Genomic DNA, 25,051 nt, shown 5'->3' with positions numbered 1-25,051 from the left:
TTCGTACTAATAAATACCCTCCTACTGCACTTATCTTATATGTCTAACAACGCTGCCCTACCGGGTGCCGATATAGTTCCGCTGTCAATAAACTGTACAGACAGGGGTGCTCTTGTAAGGATAACATAAAAATTAAACTTTTGTACTCTTTATTACAATTTGTTTGGTTATGCAATCCATTGAGGTAACATCGATTATTGAATTCATCAGGCCGGCCGCACCAACCCAACCGTAGCCCTGAAGGTGCGCAACCTGACGGACCCCGAGGGTAAGCTTGTGACCCTGCTGGCCCCCGTGGATGAGGTCACTGAAGACCATATCCTGGGCACCGTGACGTGGGCCTCCGACACCGAGGTGGCTGCCCTGTGGCTCAATCGCCGCCAGAACAAGAGCGTGCTGCTCATCTGCAACGCCGACACTGGAGTCTGCAATAAGGTACAATATGCTATTATTTTTAAGAATTCAATAAAATACAAATATGAAACTGAATGAATGACCACAATAATAAAATAAATAATTTTTCAAATTTCAACTTAAGGCGACATTAATTCCGACGTATTCGGATTTGTAATATACCCACAATACCCACGGAGGTACATGATTTATATTTAAAATCAATTAAAACAGTACCTTACCGTTAAAATATTTAAAGTACTTAAAATTTTTTGAAAAAATTATGAAACGTTTTTCAACTATTTAATTAGCGGTAAACACCAGATTTTATTTTTCTGGACGATGAATTACTAACTTCCCGAGGTATTCGTCTAGAAAAAAACAAGATTTTAGTAATACTTTCATCAGAAATATTTCAAATAAACCCCACGGAATGATTAATTTAATTAATTAACCTTAGGTCCGTCTATTACGCTGGTCTGCGCGCCTTTATTTTTATTCATTTATGTCGTTAAGATTCCCATTTTGTTTAAGAGATTTGCTAAGGCAAATTCAACCGTAGGTCTGACCAATACACCAGGGCTACGCATAATATATTTTCTGCATGGCTTCTTCACTTACGTCTTTAAGATTTCGACGTTATTTGAGGGTATTGTCCCGTCTTTAGTTTCGGTTAATGGCATTCAAAGCACCAAGGAGTGGCATCAGGAAGGAAATATCTGTCCGAAGTGATAGACAGCATGCTTTGCGGTCAGCAAATCTTGATGCACCTAATCGATTACCGGACCCCTCTCGGTCGAAAGTCAACCACAATGGTGGTGCTATTGGCGATTTTGCCTTCTGATTCAAATGAGTTTTGGAAGCTTTTCAATTTAGAAATAATTTTGTATATTAAAAAATAGTAGTACATAACTTCAAATAAATTACATTGCCCCTTTCAATCCCCCGCAAATAATAAAGATTAGGTATTGTATCCAACATAATGTTAAAGATATTGAAATCAGTGAATTATTAAAAACTTCAATCTTAACTGTTACTAATGAGCCTAAAATAACTCACTTGTCGTGCTTAATTAATTGAAAAATAACTAATTTATAAAATAAATCTTTATCTAAGAACCAAACCACAAAGGAAATATAAAACGTTTAGATTTTAAAAAAATCAACAACACTAAAGCATTTTTCAAACCTATTTTTCGCACGAGTCTTCTGTGTAACGAAAACGGTAGGTAGTAATGAGATGTTTAATGTTTATTTCTTGCCAAATCAATACCGATAGCTATCAACAGAACAGAAATCTTCTAGTGAGGCGGGTTACTTTCATGTTTGTGATTATAATTATGTTATTGCAATAAACGCACGGGTTGCCGGCACTTAAAAAAATTAAGATGTAAGGAATTTACAATATATAAGTGAGAGGTAGAATACCATTTCACACTACATAGGAATTGTGATTTAAAAGTATAAGTTTCAGGAAACTGCCTGCCAAATTTTTTTAACCGGATTAAAATATAAGCAATAGCAACAATTAGCAATATATATAAAAATTCAAATTAATGGTATGTTACTTTTTAAAGCGCTGATTTTGCACATGTTACTATTATTTTATTTGTCTTCTCTGCTTTATAGCGTAGTAATATAATTATTTATGTTTATATCCAATACCCAATGCATGATGAGAAAATTTCGTAAATGTATACGTGACATTAGTTTTATTTTGCTTATGGGTTATTCCCCCGAGCAGGTCAAAAAGTGCGATTTTTATGTTAAATATTTACTACATTAATAGCATAAGTGACCTTAAGTTGCGCATTATTAAAGAACTAACTAAGTTTAAAGTTTAATTTTAAAATATTTAAAACTTTCATAAAATAATCAATAGTTTGTTGTCCACAGAGAAATTTTTGTAATCAGCAGTGATTCTTGGACCACAAAATTAAGCTGTCATAAAGTATCTTATATTTCACGGTTATAAACTTTCCCGTGTTATGGTTAATTTGATAGGTATTAAAGCAGGAGTTCAATTGATGAATTAATGGTTTGCAAATCTTTATCAATACAGAAATATATAACTTTATATAGTACGATTATATTTGATACCATTGTTGGGTGTAATTTTATGTAAACGGAGAACCCTGAAACCGATTATTTTATCTAGACTAGTAGACAAACATAAAACATAATTTTGGTAGATCAATAATGCGGACTGGAATCACCAAAAATTTAAAAAAATATATTATTACATCACAAGAACTTTGACCTGATATCGTGGTAGCACCTCCTGAGGGTTACAGGTAAAACCTGGTATTCATTTTACATATTCAATTTTATTGGAATAACTTTTTAATATTTTTTTGGATGTAATACTAATAAATCTAAAAGAAACATTAAATCACAAAAAAGTAAGAGTAACAATTAATAATACTAATTTTTATTAATCATCATAATCATTTAGATTTACGCCAACAACTCGAGACGAGGAAGAACAACGGTGAAACCAATATAACTATCAAATATGTGAACTCTGTACCTAAAATTATTGAATGTGCGCCAAAAAACTGAAACAACAAAAAATAAAATGCTACTACCAAAATGTGAGAGGGATCCGCACTAAACTTCCCATGTTGCTGACTTCGGCGGCAACTATCAGCAGTGATATCTTCATTTTAACCGAAACATGGCTCGACTCAGGAATCAATTCCGCCGAATTAGGCTTCCCTAATTTCAACATCTACCGTATGGATAGGAATTCTAAAACAAGTGCCAAAACGAGAGGAGGTGGTGTAGCCATTGCTATCTCAAAAAATCTCAGTTCTTCAAAAATATCCACAAAAAACACATCCATCGAGCAACTATTTGTCAATGTGAACACTTCTAGAGGTAAAATAATAGTGGGATGTGCATACTTACCTCCGAATTCTGATGTCCAAAGCTACAGCAATCACTGCGACGAGGTTGAATCAATTTGTGCTAAATATCCTAATACTAAACTACTTCTAGTTGGTGATTACAATCTGCCACATTATGATTGGTGTAATATGAATTCTGTCAATTCTTGTTCTAATGTTAATATTCGTGTTATTAGAGATATGGCACTGTTCTTAGGTCTAACACAGTGTAATAATGTTCTTAATATAGGAGGTCGTACGTTGGATTTGGCACTGTCAAATGTGTCTGACATCTGTGTTGTGAGAAGTACCGAAATTCTATTACCTGTCGATGTTTACCATCCACCACTAGAAATATGCATGTCCAATCTTAAACCAATTCCTATCGTAAAAAAGGTAGTAGAAACTCGAAATTTCAAAAAAGCTGACTATGTTAAAATTTCAAATTTCCTTAAACAGACTGACTGGTCATTCTTTGATAGCGACGATGATATTAATGTACACCTTAAAAAATTTTACTTCATCGTTAATTCTGCAATTGAACAATTTGTTCCTTTAACGACTTACAGAGAAACTCTATACCCAAAATGGTTCTCAAAAGACCTGATAGACTTAATTTACCTCAAAAAATTATCTCATAAGAGATTCAAACAAAGTCGCCTGGCCATCGATTATACTGCGTTTCAAAAATTGAGGGCAGAGTGCAATAAGCTCTCCGCAAAATGTTACAAAAATTACATTAGTGATGTCGAAGGCTCTATCATGGACGACTCAAATTTCTTTTGGAAATATGTTAAATCCCAAAAAGAAAATGGTACTTACATACCTAGTAGTGTGTCATTCGATTCTAAATTATCCCAAAATCTTCAGGAAACTGTTAATCTTTTTGCTGATTTTTTTAGCGGCGTTTACATTAATGCAAGTGAAGACAGCAATATTTCGTGCTTTGATTTGGTTGAAACTCTTGATATATCTGACTGTAATGTAACCATAGACGATATTATATCTAAGCTGAAGAGTCTTGATTCCCGAAAATCCGCAGGACCTGATAATGTTCCGCCCAGGTTTTTAGTAAATTGTATGCATACATTGTCATATCCTATTCATAAGTTATTTACAAAGTCACTCTCATCAGGTGTATTCCCGGACCTTTGGAAGTTTAGTCTTTTAACGCCCATTTTCAAAAAAGGTAATAAGAGCGAAGTAACAAATTATAGGCCAATATGTATAATGTCTACTTTACCCAAACTTTTTGAAAGCCTAGTACTAGATAAGTTGATATCCCGAATCAATCGAACCATCTCTCCCCTTCAACATGGATTCATTAAAGGTAGATCTACTCTTACCAATTTGATATTGTACACGAATGATATTGTTAATGCCCTTAATGCATCACATCAAACTGATTCCATATATACTGACTTCAGTAAGGCATTTGATAAAGTAAACCACAAAATATTATTACGTAAACTAAAATTGTTGGGAATAAGAGGGAGCATGTTGGAATGGTTTAAGAGTTATCTATTAGGAAGGTACTTAGCAGTCAAGATAGATTCGTTTACTTCTTATACATTTGCTGCCTCGAGCGGAGTACCACAGGGATCTCACTTGGGCCCAATATTATTTTGTTTGTTTATCAATGATATTGTTAATATTTTTACTAATGTTAAAGTCCTGTTATTTGCCGACGATCTGAAGATATACAGAATAATCAAAGACGATGACGATCGCGCAATTTTGCAGTTGAACCTTAATAAACTATGTGCGTGGTGTTCTGTCAATGATTTGCAACTAAATTTAGGTAAATGCCAGATTATCAGTTTTTACAAAGGCAAAAATCCACTTAATTTTTCCTATTTTATGAATGGTGCTAATCTTCTTCGTGTATCACAGATTCGTGATCTTGGTGTTATATTCCACGAGAGTCTACAGTTTAACGAACACATCGATGAAATAACAAGCGATGCGATGAGAATACTAGGTTTTATTTTGAGAATGGGAGCAAATTTTAAAAGTATGTCAACATTAAAACATCTGTATTGCTCGTTAGTACGAAGCAAATTAGAATACAATTCCACCGTATGGTCACCGTACTACAAGGTCCATTCTCAATCATTAGAAAAGGTACAAAATAAATTCCTTCGGTACATTAATTTTAAAATGAAAATTCCAATCGAATTTATAAATTACAATAACTTGCTTGCTGAAACTAAACTTCTTAAATTATCTGATAGAAGAGTGTTAATTGATTTGCTATTTTTATTCAAAATTATTAAATCTTTAATTGACAGCCCTAATTTGTTGGAACTTATTTGCATTAATGTTCCTGCTAGGCAAACTCGCAGTAAAGATACTTTTAAATTTAACAAGAACCTCAACACTAATTATTCTATTTTTTCACCAATTCCTAGAATTCACAACCTTGCGAATAAATACTGTGAACTTATAGATATGTTTGGTTTTGACAATTTTGTGAGCTTTAAAAGGCAACTTATTTCGATTCTATCGGCTAATAATTAACTTTTATAGCTTTAATAATTTTATTACATCTTCTCCCATTCGAAACCTTTCAAGTAAATTATATCCATATTTGTTTGTTTTTTATTTGCTCTACTATACACTTATAATTGTATGCATATACCTACTAACTACTTTTTATACATAACACTATGTTCCATCTCAGATCTTATTATTTCTTATTCATGTCGATATTGCTAAATTCTATTAGTTTTTGCTTTTTACAGGTGCAACTCTTATTTTGTTATTTTTATTTTTTTATTTTTTTTTTAAATCTCTGTTATAATGTTCTTTACCTCACGAGTAAGTTACACTCTAATTTATATTGGTTTATCGATTTGTTAAACTCACAATTAATACTGGGTTTAAACACACCCACTTACTTACTTTTTATGTTGAACTTTCTTTTACTTACTATTTCATGCTTGGGTATATTTTATATTGAATCCATCTTATTAGTGTTTTGCTAATTTGCACAAAATTTTATTATATGTGTTGCTTTCTTACAATTAACTCCATTTATCTTCTTATGTTCAATTATTGTAATCAATGTAAATGTATATTTTCATGTAAAAGCCCATTAGGGCGTAAATAAAATAATAAATAAATAAATAAATAAAATAAATAAATAAATAATCCTGAGCTAGATTCCCACTTACTTTTTTATCAGAGTCTTGTTCTGTTTTGATTTATTAGTAGGTATTTCTTCTTCTCCAATTATTAGAATAACATTGATGATAACATCAAAAAGTTATTTTCAATAAAATTGAAGATTCAATAGGTGTCCCATATAAATAGAAAATTAGATGTGTATATCCCAGACATTATCTAGGTCACAAATAAATTTGCTGCAACTTTGAAATCAATAAAGAAAAGATAGCAGCCGTAAATATGGGAAAAATAGTCAAAGGTAATTCTGTTAATTCTGAATTTGATATTTGAGATCGATAAAAAACGTAAAAAATAGGTCACAATTGCTGTGTGGATTGGGGCGTGGTTCCGGTAGCGTATTTCCCTTTCCGTGTTCAATAGGAGGTATTACTCCTTTGAAACACGCACGGGTTTGTTACGCCAGTTCTCTTTCTAAACCCGTGTTTAATTCAAGGCGCGCGTCCTCCAATTGTGCACGGGTTTATAATTACCATGCGCATTGATTGTTGCAAGCTCATGCACGATTGGAGGACGCGCGCCTTCAAGTGAACACCAGTTTGGTAGGAGAAGTTGCATAACAAACCCGTGCGTGTTTCTAGGCAGCACTGATATTGACCACGGAAAAGGAAATATGCCTCCCCGATAAGACGGCCGGCATAGTCCAGTGAAAGTAATTATAAATTTATTATTTAGTAGTATGCAGTATTCACATAAAAAAGTCCTCTCTTCCATTTACATATTTGATTTTTACGAAAAGAGAAATATTTTTGAATAGGTTAAATCTCGGGCGAAAATGTTGGTATATAAAAACAACTTTTGCAATAATTCCTGTTCTTACGGCAAACCTTATATATATATATATATAATTATTTTCTTCAGGGCCTCCTGTGTAGAGTTAATATAAATATATATATATTCCTCAGAGCATCTTCCATTGTAATACCGATAGAACAATGACAGCATACCTACCTGACGCCTGTGCTCTAAAGATTGCAGTTTTGACGGCCGGCATAGTCCAGTGGTAACGCATTGGACTGCCATTCCGAAGGTCGCGGGTTCGAACCCGGCGTGCGCAAATAAATTTTATTTGATTAATTTGTGTTATTTCACAATTAATTAATTAAAATAATATATAGTATATTTGCGGCACGTTCCAGAGTGGAAGATATGTACTACCAGTATCGCCCTGGTGTAAGACCACCATTCAGAATTGAAACGTTGCTCCAAATGGCTTTAGCCGTGTTTAGTGACTAGATCTGAATAGCCAGGTACTTCCCCACCTTCCTCTTTCCCTTCCCCACTTACCTTCAGCCTCACAACATCCCCCAATTGGGGATGCCATAGTCTCACTGGCTCCAGACGGGAGCAGTTGGGACTCTTGTGAGGTATTCACTATAAAAAAGAGAGATCCCGGATTCGATTCCCATTTGCGACTAGGGTGGGTGCTATAGTAATTGAACGGGCTATAGCTATTGGACACTTCAACTTTAAACTTCCGAAACAAGGCAATCTCAGCATTTCTGTAAGTGTGAAAGGGACCAATCTATATGTTGTTTTCTCCTTTATACGTATGCATGTTCTAATATTTACCAACAGATGTCACCACTGACAAAACTTCATTTATATGTCAAGTCGTGACAAAACCGTTATAACGTGTGTTTTTTTAGCAACTTGTTTAAGGGACAGAGATATTTTATTCCTGATTATTTCATACAAGTTCAGTATATTTTGGAAGAAACATCTAAGGGAGGTTGCAAAGGGCTACAAACTGTGAGTATTCATTGAGATTTAATCAGTAATATGAATAATAACCTCAAAATGTGGGTGTTCAATTACTATAACAAATTTTATGAATGTTTTGGTAATTGAACGCCCTGTCCTAATACTGTCTCCGCTTAAAATTTATCGATCTTCATGAAAGTTGGTGAGCTTTAATAGTATGTCAATTAGAGCTATTCTACAAAATATCACATCTCTGACATTACGCGTTCAGTAATTGGACGGGTGTCCAATAACTATAACAAGGTACGGTCCAATAACTAAAACATTTTTTACGCCTTTTTTTAAGATCTCCCAAAATGCCAAAAAAACCTGTTTATACCAATGAACTACTGGACAAGGCTTTAGAGGAAATAAGCGCAGGGGCAGGCATAAGGGCTACATCAAAAAAATATGGAATTCCAAAAAGCACCATTCACTAAAAGATGACCCATTCAAACAAAAAGATAAATTTTGGACCCAATCCATATCTTTCAAATCAAGAGGAGCAAGACTTGGAAGGCTGGATTTGTGAATTAGGGCGAAAGGGATTTCCTAGATCCAAAGAAGATATATTGGACTCTGTGCAGGCATTTTTAGCTGCGATTCCCAGGAAAACCCCATTCAAAGAGAATAGACCAGGTACCTACCTAATTCTTATTTTATGTGAAATACTAATGGTTTAGGTTTTATTTTTTGGTGTCCTTTTTGTTCATAATTTTGTCTTTGTACTTTTAAAGGACGAGGCTGGCTTAAAGCATTTTTAAAAAGACATCCGAAGATTTCTGAAAGAAAAGGAGAAGCGGTAACTGCAGCCAGTGCTTGCGTTTCAGAAAATGACATCAGGAAATGGTTTAATAAAACATTGGACTACCTACAAGAAAAAGGCTTAGACAGTGTACTAAAAGATCCGTCTCGAATCTTTAATGCGGACGAATCTGGCTTCAGAACCTGCCCTACAAGTGGAAAGGTTTATGCAGAAAGGGGAGAAAAGAACGTCTATATTATAGATAAAGGAAAATCAAAAGAGTCGATAACGGTTTTGTTCACGATATCTGCTGATGGGGGCATTTGTCTTCCATCCATAATTTACCCATACGTAAGACTCCCAGATCGAATAAGGCAATCTGTTCCATCAGAATGGGGAATAGCTCTCAGCCAGTCTGGGTGGATGACAGCTGATGCTTTTCAGTTTTTTATTGAGCACATTTTTCATCCGTATTTGGTACAGAAAAACATTATTTTTCCAGTAATTTTGTTTGTAGATGGACATCGTTCGCACTTAAGTTACAACCTAAGCTTAATAGCGAGCACACTGAGAATTGAAATAATTGCATTATACCCAAACTCCGCACACATTCTACAGTCAGCGGACGTTGCTCTCTTTAGACCCATTAAACAACTATGGAAGGCAGCTGTGCGTGATTGGAGATTAGAACATGTGGGAGAACCAGTCAACAAACAGAATTTTGCCGTGGTGTTAAACAAAGTTGTGGAAAAAATTGATAAAACGTGCGTAATAAACGGCTTCCGAGCTTGCGGTTTGCAACCCTTTGACCCAGATGCAGTGGATTATTCAAAGTGCCTTGCAGCAAAGAACCCACCGATTTCCGACGTTGACGAGAATTTCCCAGACATGCCCTATCAAAATTTTAAGGAGATTGTTGGGATAGAAACAATCGAAAAGTTTAAAAGATTTACCGATAATGTTGAACGTAATAAAAACGAGGAGCTTTCAAAATTATTCAGGATCTGGGAATTTTATAAATCAAAACGAACCGAAGGATATAATGAAGAAGTTCCGCACAGTTTGCATCATTCTGAAGGTGAAATTCAAGAACAGGTTTATAAAGCAAATACATCCATCGAACAAACTACGGCTTGTGAAACCAATTCCTTCTTCATTTCGTCACAGCATCCAACTGTTAACACTGAAGATGTTTCGCAAATTTCCTTGAATTCCACTGGAGATCAAGATCTAATTCATAAACAAAATTCAATCGCAAATGCATTCATCATGCCAACTGCAACAGACGAAATTGCTTCCCCAGAAATTGAAGGTATGTCAAAGGCATGCTCTTCAGAAATAAATAGATTGCCTTTGGCACAGAACAATAACCCAAGTGCTGAGGACATCGAGATGAAAACTAGAATAAAAGATTTTCTTATTCGGCCTGCAGAACCTAAAAGGAAAGGTAAGAGACAAACAGCACGCATTTCATTTAATATCTCTTCCAAAGAGTACCAAGAAGCCCTTGAAAATAAGGCAAGAGAAAAGATCAGAGTCGAAGATGAAAAAAAGCTAAAAAAACAATTACGGGATGAAAAAAAACGACGATTGGATGAAGGAAAGAATATGAAGCGTTTGAAAATGGTGAAAAAAAATGCCGAAAATAAAAAAAGGATAAAGAAAATGAGCCTAGCACATCAAATGCTCAATTGGAAAATATAACCATAGAATCATCATCGCAAAATATATCTTTAAATAGATGTAACAGATGTGAAAGGCATGTGAGAGAAAATGATAAAATTAAATGCTCTGAGTGCGTTCGAATTTTTCATGTCAACTGCATACCAAAAAAGCATTCCGAAAATGTACCAATGAGAGAGGATAATGACACGTTTTTATGTCACGTATGCTATAAGGCGTCTGAAGAATCTGATGGGTCTGATGAAAGCATAACGCCTATATTAAAAGAACTCAATGACTATAACGTTGAAATGGGTTTTTTGTAGGGAATTAGTTTTTTTTAGTTTGAAAACACTATTTTGTTTTTTTTTTTATGTTTGTAGAACCTGAGCTGACATATGGGGGTATGACTTTGGACATTCATTTTACTTGAAATTCTAATTTAAATGCAGAGTCCAATAACTGTGCCACCGATGTCCCAATACTATAAAAAGTGTCCAATAACTGTATTTTTTCGTACTTTTTAGTTTAATAAAATATAATTAAAAAACCTTGGATATTTTTTATTTTTATCTATATTTCCTTATGGCCCATTCAATTCTACAGCACTACATACCTGAAATATTTCCTACATAATAATATTTTTCGAATTATACACTTTTAAAAAAAGTCATTCTCTTAACTGTCCAATAGCTATAGCGTTCACCCTATTACCTTTTTATTTTCAGTGTCTTCTTTTGTTTCATGTTTCCTTTTGATTTATTAGCATTATCTTGTTCTTGATTTTGAATAAATTTGACTACTGATTTTTTTGAAAATTATTTTTTTTTTTCCAAAATAGAAAAATTAGATTAACTTTTCGTTGGTTTTGTGAGTATAAATGATTCGTGATTTAATAATCACCATGCTCTATTAAATTCTATTTCTCTACCAACATATTAATATGCTTGAAGACTCCGCGAGGTCTCAGCTGAATTAAATTCCCTTTCACCTTGGATTTTCCATCGGAGCGGAGGTAATCTTCGATAAGAAATAAAACTAAATTAAATAATCTATCCGGGCGAGAGTAGCCGGGCAGCCGCACCAACATCAACGAGAACAGGGGCAGACTAAAGTTTAGTGCAAGAGGAAATGATAATAATTATTACTAGTAGATCTTTTACACTTGTTCAGGAAACGGAGTAAGTTGATATTCGCGGCGGGTTGAAACATTTATACATTCTACCGCTAGAGTGGACGGAGAAAAACGAATATTGCGAATCTATATATGATTCGAGATTTTTACGTTAAAAGTTTCTCTCTATGGAATGTGTGGGATTGCACTACTTCCCCACTTTCTTGAATAAAGAAATTATTATTATTATTAAAAGTAGCATATATACACGTGCAAAAGTATTAAAGTGATTTTTTTTGGGGTATTATGCCGTGTTGCGCTACCTCCTCCATTAGCTAACGTTTCGGACAACATCATGCTGTCAAAATAATGAGGTAGTCTTAAAGAAAGAGATAGCGCAACACGGCATAGTACCCCAAAAATGAATCACTATAATTTAGAGTATTTTCAAATTATTGGTAATCCGGTAAAAACGGCATTCCAGCCCGTTTCTTGATCTACATTTAGTAAGTTCCTAATATATCGGAACACGTGTTCATACACGTGCAATTGCTTTGATAATATACATAATGAAATGCGAAAATTTTAGGATTTTCATGAACACGTATTCCGTCATCGTTTTAATATATTCGTCATTTATTAAAATTTTATCCGGAAACCTATTAATTCATTCGTTACGGCCTGCAATCCCTTTGTCAACCGGACTAAGAATAATTTTTGCAGAGATTCTTAATAAATTAGCAATATAATTTTTCTCCCAGTGGTTTTGTAGGAAGGTGCCTGTAATAAACGTGACTAAAGTTGATTTTATATAAATAAATACATCAATTATCATTTTCGGGCAATCCTATCCCTTAATGCGCCACTGGTTCAAGTGGAAAATCCGCTTCCCAACATCTGTATCCCATAAGATCTTATTTTTTTCAAAATTCATCAGATATTTAGGGAATTTTGAAGTATGGATGCCCGGAATATTAAATCTTATGCTGAGAGCGATAAGTCCCAGACTGCGCATAGCGTGGAGCTGGGAACTGGAACTAATAATATTATACTTTGCCGCAAGAAATTTGCATCCGTGAAATTGAAGGTAAACTTTACCCGGGCGGTTTTTAATTTATTGCAAGGATAAAGTTATCATATTTATTCCGAAACCCGAAATTCCCGGAATGAAATGGCGATTGCAGGGGTTGTCACAAAGTACGTAGACTTTTTACTTGAATTATTTAATTAAAATGCCCCCCAACAGGCCGAAATCAAAAGGTATTTATTTCATTCAATCGTTGAGATTTAAATATCCTAACATTCCTCTTTCTCGTATCCTTCCTCTCACCACTACCTTCAGCCTCTCAACAAACCCCAATGGTGTGGACACTTGCGGTTACTCATTTGACGAGGACTAAATAGCATTATCAATGTATTTCTTCTTTATCTTCTTTTTATTTTTCTTAGGACGGGTTGTTTCAGAGAATTTGAACAATTCTTCAAATTTCAAAGTTAATTTTCAAGTTCTGTGAAAGATTTTTTCAAGCTCTGTTATTAATTCAGTTCTGTCAAACAACTAGCCTATAATGATATAATAACAGAACTTGAATAAGACTTTCAAAGAACCCGAAAATAAACGATTAAATTTAATGAATGGTTAAAATTCTATGAAACAACCCATCTTTAATGATTACTAGCTGAAGTTCACCCGGGCTTTATGCAGAGTTTTAAAAAATCAGATGTAGGCGAATTTGAACAATTCATCAATTTTCAAGTTCTGTGAAAGTTCTAATTAAGTTCTGTTGTTTTGTTAGTGTGGGCGAGTTGTTTATTGTCTAGAATTTTCACTTTAATTTACTTCGAAATTTTCATTATTGGATTACAAGCTCTGCAAATAAGCAAAGAACTGATTCATTTATGCGTATTAAAGCCAATTAATCGATCATTTTCCATATAAGCTCTTACCATAAAGTCAACATAATGTGATAATCCTATCGTTAGTAAAGTTGTACTAATTAATAGAGGCACGAAGAGATGGCACCGATTGCTGCATCATACAATACATATTGACACTAACAGTCAAACAAGTCTTCCCTTGAACGCGCATTGCGCACACATACACATTATTTGTACCGAGAGGCATGGCCTTTTCCGTGAATAACAGAAACGAGTCTTCCCTTGAACGCGCATTGCGTACATATACACATTATTTGTATCGAGAGGCATGGCCTTTTCCGTGAATAACAGAAACGAGTCTTCCCTTGAACGCGCATTGCGTACATATACACATTATTTGTATCGAGAGGCATGGCCTTTTCCGTGAATAACAGAAACGAGTCTTTCCTTGAACGCGCATTGCGTACACATACACATTATTTGTACCGAGAGGTATGGCCTTTTCCGTGAATAACAGAAACGAGTCTTCCCTTGAACGCGCATTGCGTACACATACACATTATTTGTACCGAGAGGCATGGCCTTTTCCGTGAATAACAGAAACGAGTCTTTCCTTGAACGCGCATTGCGTACACGTACACATTATTTGTACCGAGAGGCATGGCCTTTTCCGTGAATAACAGAAACGAGTCTTTCCTTGAACGCGCATTGCGTACACTTACACATTATTTGTACCGAGAGGCATGGCCTTTTCCGTGAATAACAGAAACGAGTCTTTCCTTGAACGCGCATTGCGTACACATACACATTATTTGTACCGAGAGGTATGGCCTTTTCCGTGAATAACAGAAACTAGTCTTCCCTTGAACGCGCATTGCGTACACATACACATTATTTGTACCAAGAGGCATGGCCTTTTCCGTGAATAACAGAAACGAGTCTTCCCTTGAACGCGCATTGCGTACACATACACATTATTTGTACCGAGAGGCATGGCCTTTTCCGTGAATAACAGAAACGAGTCTTTCCTTGAACGCGCATTGCGTACACGTACACATTATTTGTACCGAGAGGCATGGCCTTTTCCGTGAATAACAGAAACGAGTCTTTCCTTGAACGCGCATTGCGTACACATACACATTATTTGTACCGAGAGGCATGGCCTTTTCCGTGAATAACAGAAACGAGTCTTTCCTTGAACGCGCATTGCGTACACATACACATTATTTGTACCGAGAGGTATGGCCTTTTCCGTGAATAACAGAAACGAGTCTTCCCTTGAACGCGCATTGCGTACACATACACATTATTTGTACCGAGAGGCATGGCCTTTTCCGTGAATAACAGAAACGAGTCTTCCCTTGAACGCGCATTGCGTACACATACACATTATTTGTACCGAGAGGCATGGCCTTTTCCGTGAATAACAGAAACGAGTCTTTCCTTGAACGCGCATTGCGTACACATACACATTATTTGTACCGAGAGGCATGGCCTTTTCCGTGAATAACAGAAACGAGTCTTTCCTTGAACGCGCATTGCGTACACGTACACATTATTTGTACCGAGAGGCATGGCCTTTTCCGTGAATAACAGAAACGAGTCTTTCCTTGAACGCGCATTGCGTACACATACACATTATTTGTACCGAGAGGCATGGCCTTTTCCGTGAATAACAGAAACGAGTCTTTCCTTGAACGCGCATTGCGTACACATACACATTATTTGTACCGAGAGGTATGGCCTTTTCCGTGAATAACAGAAACGAGTCTTCCCTTGAACGCGCATTGCGTACACATACACATTATTTGTACCGAGAGGCATGGCCTTTTCCGTGAATAACAGAAACGAGTCTTTCCTTGAACGCGCATTGCGTACACATACACATTATTTGTACCGAGAGGCATGGCCTTTTCCGTGAATAACAGAAACGAGTCTTCCCTTGAACGCGCATTGCGTACACATGCAAATTATATGTGTTGAGTACTGTCCACATTTCAATATGACACGTGCGTCATTTTTCACACTCAGTTTCTGCATTTCACTGGAGTGTGAGAGGCGTTGCGATTCGTAGATTGATTCTTGAAATAATTTTATAATTATTGATAATATTAATATTTTATGTGAGTGAGGAGGTGGGGTAGGCAGTGTTTATGTGCATAAATGGTAATGCACGCCTGTGTAAGGTAGGATATTAGAAAAAACTTTTTGCAACCTTATAATACTATTTTTCCTATCCACGTGAAGCCAGCGGAGTTTATTTCAATATCATATTATTATAGTTTTATTTTTGTACTTTATACACTCTATTAATTAAAATATGAACATTATATTTCATATTCTATTCATTTTATAATAATTTCTGCCTCTTACCCGTGAATAGTCGCAGAGGTGCTATTGCTTATTGATATCTCGTAAAAAAATGTTCCACAATTAATTAAATCGGTAATTTCCGATCGTTCGGCACTAAAGAATGATTAATTTGAGGAAAAAAAGTGGAACCTAATTTTTCGTGTCTCACCTTAATATAAAACATAAAAGGGGAAATCCTGAATTTTAGATAAATCTATTCCAATTTTGAAACGGAAATCAAAAATAATTTTCTGTTAAAAATATTTTATAAAAGGTAGGTACTTTATCGCTTGTCTGAATTCTCCAAATACAGACATCCAATTTTCAAAATGGGACTTAAATTCAAAACAAAAATTCTAGATTTCATTGAACCGTAGTTACAGATAGAATCTTTTATTCAAGTCTAAGGACGGGTTGTTTCGGAAAATTTGAACAATTCATCAAATTTCAAATTTCATTTTCAGGTTCTGTGAAAGATTTATTCAAGTTCTGTTTTTATATAATTGTAGGCTAGTTGCTTGACAAAACTGAAATAAAAACAGAACTTGAAAAAGTCTATCACAGAACTTGAAAATTAACGTTGAAATTTGATGAATTGTTCAGATTCTCCGAAAAAACCCGTCCTTAATCAATATTATTCAAGTCTTGTGAAAGTTCTACCAATATTTCGTGACACGACTGGCCTTTTAGCCTTTTGTCTAACGTTTTATTTAATTTTGGTATTTATTTATAGGACGCGACGTTTCGGAACACGCTGCAGTTTCCATCATGATTATCTGAAAAGCCATTGAATTTCAAGAACATTGTGGTCCACAGAATTAATAAACTTTTATGTCTCGGAGTAAAAACGTTAATTAAATAAGAATCATGGCAATGAAGCTGATATTTGATTTTCAAGAGCTTTAAGACCGGCTGATATTGCTTTTTAACGAGAGAAAATATACATTAAATCTGAGCTTGTCCAAATTACTTTGTTTTCAATTCACTGATGGAAGAGTTTCCGTTGTATCACGAATAATAAAAAATTGGTAATGCCATAATTTTTATGAGAAAATTTAAACATAGGTACATACAATATATACAACATACGTACTGCAACCTGTTACAAGAAGACGTTAGCAAAATTAAACAATATTGCGATATCAATGAACTTTATCTAAATAAACAAAAGTCTAAGTTATTACATTTACACGTAAAAAACAGCCGATTAATTATTCTTACAAATTAAACCATGTACCCCTACAAAGAGTAGAATCAATCAGAGATCTTGGAGTACTGCTAGATTCTAAAATGTTATTTAAGGATCATATTAAACATATTTTAGACAAAGCTTATAAACAATTGGGATTTATTATACGCATTACAAAGCCTTTCATTATAGCACACACACTAATTCTGCTATATACGACATATGTAAGGTCACAACTCGAGTATGCCTCAGTCATTTGGAATCCTCAATATCAAACATACATTATAAAATATCCAATCCAAATTTACGCCTATCGTATCGCTTTAGCGATCATCGGTTTGACCCTACCGCTTTATATAAACGCAGAAAAATTTCTGATGCCCTATTTTTATACAAAATCATTAACAGTCTTGTTGATTCATCATATCTGCTAGAAAAGATTGCATTTCGTTGCCCTGAACACAACACCAGATCGAACGACTTATTTAGAGCACCACACTGTAAAGCCAAATATGCGCAAAACTCTTTAATATGACGTATCTGTAAAACTCACAATGCATTACGAGACGTAAAAATTTTCAAGTGTAACTTGAAAACATATAAAATGCAACTTACTAAACTGAAAACTTAATTTTTTATATTGTGAAATAATCCTATAATCTTAGGTTTATTTACTGCTTTTATTATAATCATGCGAAAACTGTATTACTACTAACTGTCTTTAATTGTTTTTATAACATTTTATAATCCCTTATCGTGTTTATACTTTATATTTCTTTGTCATTTATAAATATATTGATTAGGTGCAAAATTGAATTAATGACTAGAATTAATGGAACATGGTCTAATATTGTAAATAATTGCTGTTTATGCTAAATATATAAATGACTATATAAAATAAAAAAAATAAAAAACAATTTCGATAATGGAAATAATTTCTTTAACCTCTGAAGTTAAGATCTGTATTGTTTAAATTTGTAGGTACTTATGTAACGTGGTTGTGAAATATCATTAAAAATGAGCCGGCTTGCGAGCCAACCAAAATAATCACCACACTTATTCTTTTCAGTAGAAAAAAAAACCAAACATATGATAATTTTTGCAATAAACAACAAATATTGAAAGTTTAATTTTATATATAAATGTAACAACTTTCTTTCATAACTTTTGAACATATTCTTCTATATTATACCCATCCATGTAATATATCATGGAAGAAGAATATGAAAAAAATAAATCTAAACGAAACATTAAAATGAAAAAGACACAGAAAAATGAAAAGATAATGGTCTCAACTGGGAATCGAACTCAGAATCTACTATCTTACCATCTTAATATACCATCTTATCATCTTAATCTACATTCACACCGTTTTAATCTACTATCTTACCATCTTAATTTAGTATCTTACCATCTTAATCTACTATCTTACCATCTTAATCTACTATCTTACTATCTTAATCTACTATCTTATCATCTTTATCTACTATCTTACCATCTTAATCTACTATCTTACCATCTTAATCTACTATCTTTATATCTGAATCTACTACCTTACCATCTTAATCTACCATATTACCATCTAAAACTATTATCTTATCATCTTAATCTGCAATCTTACCATCTTAATCTACTATATTACCATCTGAATCTAGTATCTTACCATCTGAATCTACTATCTTACCATCTTAATCTACTATCTTACCATCTTAATCAACTATATTACCATCTCAATCTACTATCTTACCATCTTTATCAACAGTCTTACCATCTTAATCTACTATCCTACCATCTTAATCGACCATATTACCATCTTAATCTACCATATTATCATCTAAAACTATTATCTTATAATCTTAATCTGCTATCTTACCACCTTAATCTAATCTCTAACCATCTTAATCTAGTATCTTACCATCTTGATCTACTATCTTACCATCTTAATCTACTATCTTACCATCTTAATCTACTATTTCATCATTTTTATCTACTATCTTAACATCTTAATCTTGTATCTTACCATCTTAACCTACTATATTACCATCATTATCTACTATCCTAACACCTTAAACTATTATCTTATCATCTTAATCTGCTATATCACCATCTTAATCGAGTATCTTACCATCTTAATCTACTATCTTACCATCTTAATCTACTCTTTTACCACCTTAATCTTCTATCTTACCGTTTTAATCTACTATCTTATCATTTTTATCAACTTACTTAACATCTTAATCCAGTATCTTACCATCTTAATCTACTCCCTTACCATCTGAATCTACTATCTTATCATCTTAATCTACTATATTACCATCTTAATCTACCATATTACCATCTTAAACTATTATCTTATCATCTTAATCTATTGTATTACCATATACTATCTTACCATCTTAATCTACTCCCTTACCATCTGAATATACTATCTTACCATCATAATCTAGTATCTTACCATCTTAATCTACCATATTACCATCTTAAACTATTATCTTTTCATCTTATTCTGCTATCTTACCATCTTAATCTACTATCTTACCATCTTAATCTACTATCTTACCATCTTAATCTACTATCTTACCATCTTAATCTACTATTTCATCATTTTTATCTACTATCTTAACATCTTAATCTTGTATCTTACCATCTTAATCTACTTCTTACCATCTTAATCTACTATCTTATCATATTTATCTACTATCTTACCATCTTTATCAACAGTCTATCCATCTTAATCTACTATCTTACCATCTTAATCTACCATATTAACATCTAAAAATATTATCTTATCATCTTATTCTGCTATCTTACCATCATAATCTACTATCTTACCATCTTAATCAACTATATTACCATCTCAATCTACTATCTTACCATCTTTATCAACAGTCTATCCATCTTAATCTACTATCTTACCATCTTAATCTACCATATTAACATCTAAAAATATTATCTTATCATCTTATTCTGCTATCTTACCATCATAATCTACTATCTTACCATCTTAATCTAGTATCTTACCACCTTAATTTACTCTCTTACCATATTATTCTATCATCTAACCATCTTAATCTACTCTCTTACCATCTTAATCTGCTGACTTTCCAACTTAATCTACCATCTTATCATCTTTATCTACTATCTTACCATCTTAATCTAGTATCTTACCATCTTAATCTACTTCTTACCATCTTAATCTACTATCTTATCATATTTATCTACTATCTTAGCATCTTATTCTAGTATCTTACCATCTTAATCTACTATCTTACCATCTTAATCTAGTATCTTACCATCTTAATCTAATATCTTACCATCTTTATCTAGTATCTTACCATCTTAATCTACTATCTTACCGGGACAAAGCCTTTAACCATTTGACTGTTGGGACTTGGGGCCCAACTTATACGTGTTTTTTGCCGATCCCATATTTAAAATTCAGAATAAATGATATTATCTTTCAACTTGAACTTGAAGCATCTATGTGCTTATCAATCTCTCTCATTCCAAGGGACGAATCACACATTGTAAGATAAATTCTATACAAATCCTTGTACTTTTGTACTGCCCAACATAAGAGTTGCTTTTTCTCTCGCTCATTAAAGAATATAAATATACATTAATAAAATTGATACCAGAATTAATAAAAGCATTTCTATTTACACGTGTTCCAATTATGTCCTCTGCGTGCGAACAGAATATAAATTTCTCTAATTAGTAATAACGAATGAAAAATGTTAATCTCAAGTGACCTCCCAGGTAAGTATGGTCTAGTACAGGGCTGTCCAAACCACGGCCCGCGGGCCGCATGCGGCCCGCGGTTTAGATTATTGCGGCCCATTGAACCTTTTTTTAACCGACTTCAAAAAAAAGTCCGGAAACAGGAATTGATTTTTTTAAGCTCCTCGCTGAACGTTTCCCGAAACTGACGAATTTCGGGCAAAAAATGGGCTCGATGATGGGCAGTACCTACCTTTGTGAAAGTGCATATTCAACAATGAAGTTTATTAAATCGAAATACAGGTCTTCATTGACAGATACTTCACTTAAACATGCACTGCGCCTAGCTACCACTAGTATTGAGGTTGATGTTGACAGAATTGTAAAAGACAAATTAATGAAAAAGTAGATAATAAAATAACGATATTACGTATTATTACCAGTATTTTATTTTTATAAATATTTTGCGGCCCACCAATGTATTTAGTCTTTTTTATTGGCCCTGGGTCCCATCTAGTTTGGACACCCCTGGTCTAGTATATTATCTACCTGTACAAATTTATTGTACATATAGTTTTGTATTAGTGTTCAACGAACCCGTGGATGCAATATGTAAGCCATAAATTGACAATAGTTTGTCTAGTCTATGCTTAGTAATAAGATAAATTATTGTACAAAAATATTATGAAATTGTACTGCGCACTTCAGGTGATTTTTCACAAAAACAGAGCTGTACAAATCATCCAAATATCATAGTTAACTAAAATTATTTATTTATTTTATTTGGTATTCAGTTGATAATTTTTATTGTAACATTACAGATTTTAGTAATATAAATTATAATTGTATTGTTTTGCAATGCCGAAAACCCCGTAAATGCGCTATCGGAGATGAAAAATGAAGATTTTTTTTTGATCCACATCATTAAGGAAGTACATAGCTCTCCCTACGGGTGAGTTCATAATGAGTGGTTTGTATAAAAATCACGGGATAGTCTGAATTCTTGATAAATAAGTACCAATTTAGTAAATAAAAAAAATCTATTCAAATAAATTATTTTGAATTGCCGTTCTTGTCGTGTTTTTGTTATGTGAATATAATTATCATTTTTGCAGTTAAAGTTGGAGGTTTTTCAGTGATACATATAATAAATATCCAGCTTGTTTCAGTTTATGGTTCTTTTTCTGTCCACTATAGCTCAAAAAATACTGTAACGATTTCACTGCAAATTTGAATATTAGTTCTTATTAGTGTCATAAGTGTTTAGAGATTGGTTTGAATGGTAGGAGAAGTCGGGGACGCCCGAAGAAGACGTAATGCATCATCTCTGAACTGGAATGAGATACGGAGTCGAATAAATGTCGATATACTAGTGTAGTTTTTTTAATAATAATAATGTAATATGATAAAAATATGATAAAACTATACTAACAGACCGAGCGATTAGTCATAATAGACCCGATATAGTTTTACATGACAAAATTAAAAAAATAACTTATATCATTGATGTCGCTATTCTAAATTCTTGTAATATTCAAAAATCTGTGAAAAAATAAGAAAATACACAGATTTAGGAAATGAAATAAAAAGAATTTGGCATTCTCAGACTATAAAAATATTACCATTCGTTATTTCGGCTACTGGCATTATACCTAGCTCTCTAATTAAAAATTTAGGCGTATTAGATCTATCAAAAAAATTATATATAAAGATGCAAAAGTCGGTCATTTTGAATACATGTAGGATAACAAAAGATTTTTTAAATATTTATGTTGAGGGATCAGTAGGATTTATAGGCCCTGTTAGAAGTTCTACCGAGCCGAACCCTCTGATATGAAAATATCTGGAGTCGGTGAATTATTTTCCCATTTGATCTCTGGTGAATTGACGTGTTGTTCTTGTATTGTTTTGTATTTATTTTGCTAATATAATGCACTTACATAATGTTGATTGACTAGATGATAATTTGTGGAAAAGTGAGTGGAAGGGTAAGGGGAAGATTTAACCCTGACAACTAAATCGGAAGTTAAATAAAATAAAAAAGTTGTAAATGGTGAAAGTCGGGGATGCCCGATAATAATGTGGCGCGATCAAGTGAAACCCAAACTTATTAAAAGTAATTTTTTTTCAATTCTTTTGAATTATATTATTTCCGCCTTAAAAATAGACCCAGTTTTCAGGTACACTAGAATTCACAACCTCGAAACTTTACTCGAAGCCATTTATAACCCCGAGCAACGCCGGGTAAACGTCAGCTAGTAGGTTATAAAAAAATGTTGTGAAGATCTTTATTTCTCTATTTAGTTCGTTCATTTCTATTTTGTTCGTTCGAGCTAATGTAACTTTACTGTAGGGATTAGTCGTGCGTTATGCATCGCAAAGGAGAAAAAAAGAAGTGCACAAGTAAGAAACAAGCTAAGTCACTTTTTATAAATTTTATTTTTATTGTCCAAACAGAAAAGTTTAAATGTTTCATGTCCCTTACATATCTAATCAAATCTGTCATTCACATGATGAAGAGATATTTTAATGTCGCGTTGTGTACGATAATGTACAAATACTGGATAGAAAAACTCGTAATGTGATATGCAAGGTGGGGCAAAAGTAATGTCATTGTGCTTTGAAATTAATGCTGTAGACAGATAGAGAATTAGTTGACAACGAGCAGTGTAGAGATACAGAAGAAGGCGGAATTATTGTTACTGCTTATTTGACCAATTTCCGATCTGTTATTTTAACGCAGCGTGAATTTCGTCATTGTTTCCCAATTTTACACACCTTGTATTTTACATACTTACTTATAATAATTTATGATGTATTGCTAGTAACTTCATTGTTATTGTCGGCCAGTTCGCAGGCTAGTGATAGGTACTAGTTTATTGAATTAATTTATTTACATTTGAATAGTGTAGATAGCTATTGAAATCTGTGTTTTTGTTCAGTGAAAGGTACATTAAAATTTTATTCTGAGACGACAGTTATATTATTTATAAAGTATAACTGGTAGACGGTCAAAATGGAAATAGAAATACCTACTCTCACTATTATTCCATAGTCTTCGACCTACGTTAATTACAGTTATTATAATTATATAGTTCGTAATTAAACATAGTTAATAATTATAAGTATTTGACATAGCTGAATTGCCTCAGTAACGGAATTCTGAATTTATTTGTTAAGTCATAAATTAAAAATATCCACTGACTCGGCACAATTATTTACCTCCATTAGTATTCTGGGCAGAGAGGAATACATATGGTAGTTAGTCTCAAAATTTCTGCAATGAAATAAATCCAAATTTGAACAAAATACCCTTTTTCACAAAAAACAATACATTATAATAAGGGCGAAGAGTTCTCTCAATGTCGAAAGGGACCAAAAATTAGATTGAGGGTTTTTCCCACGGAAATCATACCAACAGAAGTATTATAATGTGTGTTTCATTGGAGTAATATTAACGTATACACGGTGTCCGGAAACTCGTAGTACTAGCGGAAAACTGGCGCATCTGCTTCACACAGGAACCCAAAAAAAATTTTTTTTTTATCTGAGCATTTCGATTTTATAAAACTATTTTACATTTATTTTGTAAGCGAAAGGGTTAAAACAACGCTTGGATCCAGGTCTGCGCTTTGTCGTATTTTAAAATACACTAAACAGATGACATTAACACTTTTGCGCACGATTTTTTTGACCTATATTTCAACTTCGAACTCGTTTTACTCGAAATCGGAAGCTCAAATCAAAAAAGTTATTCCATAAAATCGGCACCAAATGTGATGAATTTTCTCACTAGTACTACGAGTTTTCGGTCACAGTGTGTTACTAAATTTACATAATGACACCTAAATCTTTATGATTTATGATTTTTTAACAATTATTCATGACTGCATTTCGACTTTGTTGCATTTTAATGGTAAAAATATTATTTATCTGAAATAGTTAGTAAATAATGTGCGCGTTTCTTCCTTGCGCTCCTTGAAGACGTCTTGTAACTCAGCCAAGTTCTTGCATTTGGGGTTCCAATATTTTCGCCGGAGAAATGCATCTTTAAATTTATTTTCCTTTTTCTGGAGGATAAACATTTCAGGCTTCTTGAATTCTCGCGAGTCGAGAGTCGGAGGGCCGAAACCGAAACTCGACAGCACTCGGCTTATTATTACGTGCAACTTTTGGCGAAGA

General features: G+C 33.6%; 1 protein-coding gene across 1 annotated transcript in view; it reads left to right on the top strand.

The window, feature by feature from the left end:
- LOC149424665 (venom dipeptidyl peptidase 4) overlaps nucleotides 1-25,051 on the top strand; it is a 136,453-nt gene that overhangs the window by 69,946 nt on the left and 41,456 nt on the right. The window contains exon 8 of the mRNA XM_089630914.1: nucleotides 211-435. Coding sequence (XP_089487040.1) covers nucleotides 211-435 — 225 coding nt within the window. The remainder of the gene's footprint in view (nucleotides 1-210; nucleotides 436-25,051) is intronic.

The sequence above is a fragment of the Hesperophylax consimilis genome, chromosome 4 (assembly GCF_061612785.1).
Source record: "Hesperophylax consimilis isolate HC1 chromosome 4, BYU_Hcon_1.0, whole genome shotgun sequence".
In the NCBI taxonomy this organism is placed as follows: domain Eukaryota; kingdom Metazoa; phylum Arthropoda; class Insecta; order Trichoptera; family Limnephilidae; genus Hesperophylax; species Hesperophylax consimilis.
This window is presented reverse-complemented; position numbering and strand designations above follow the sequence as displayed.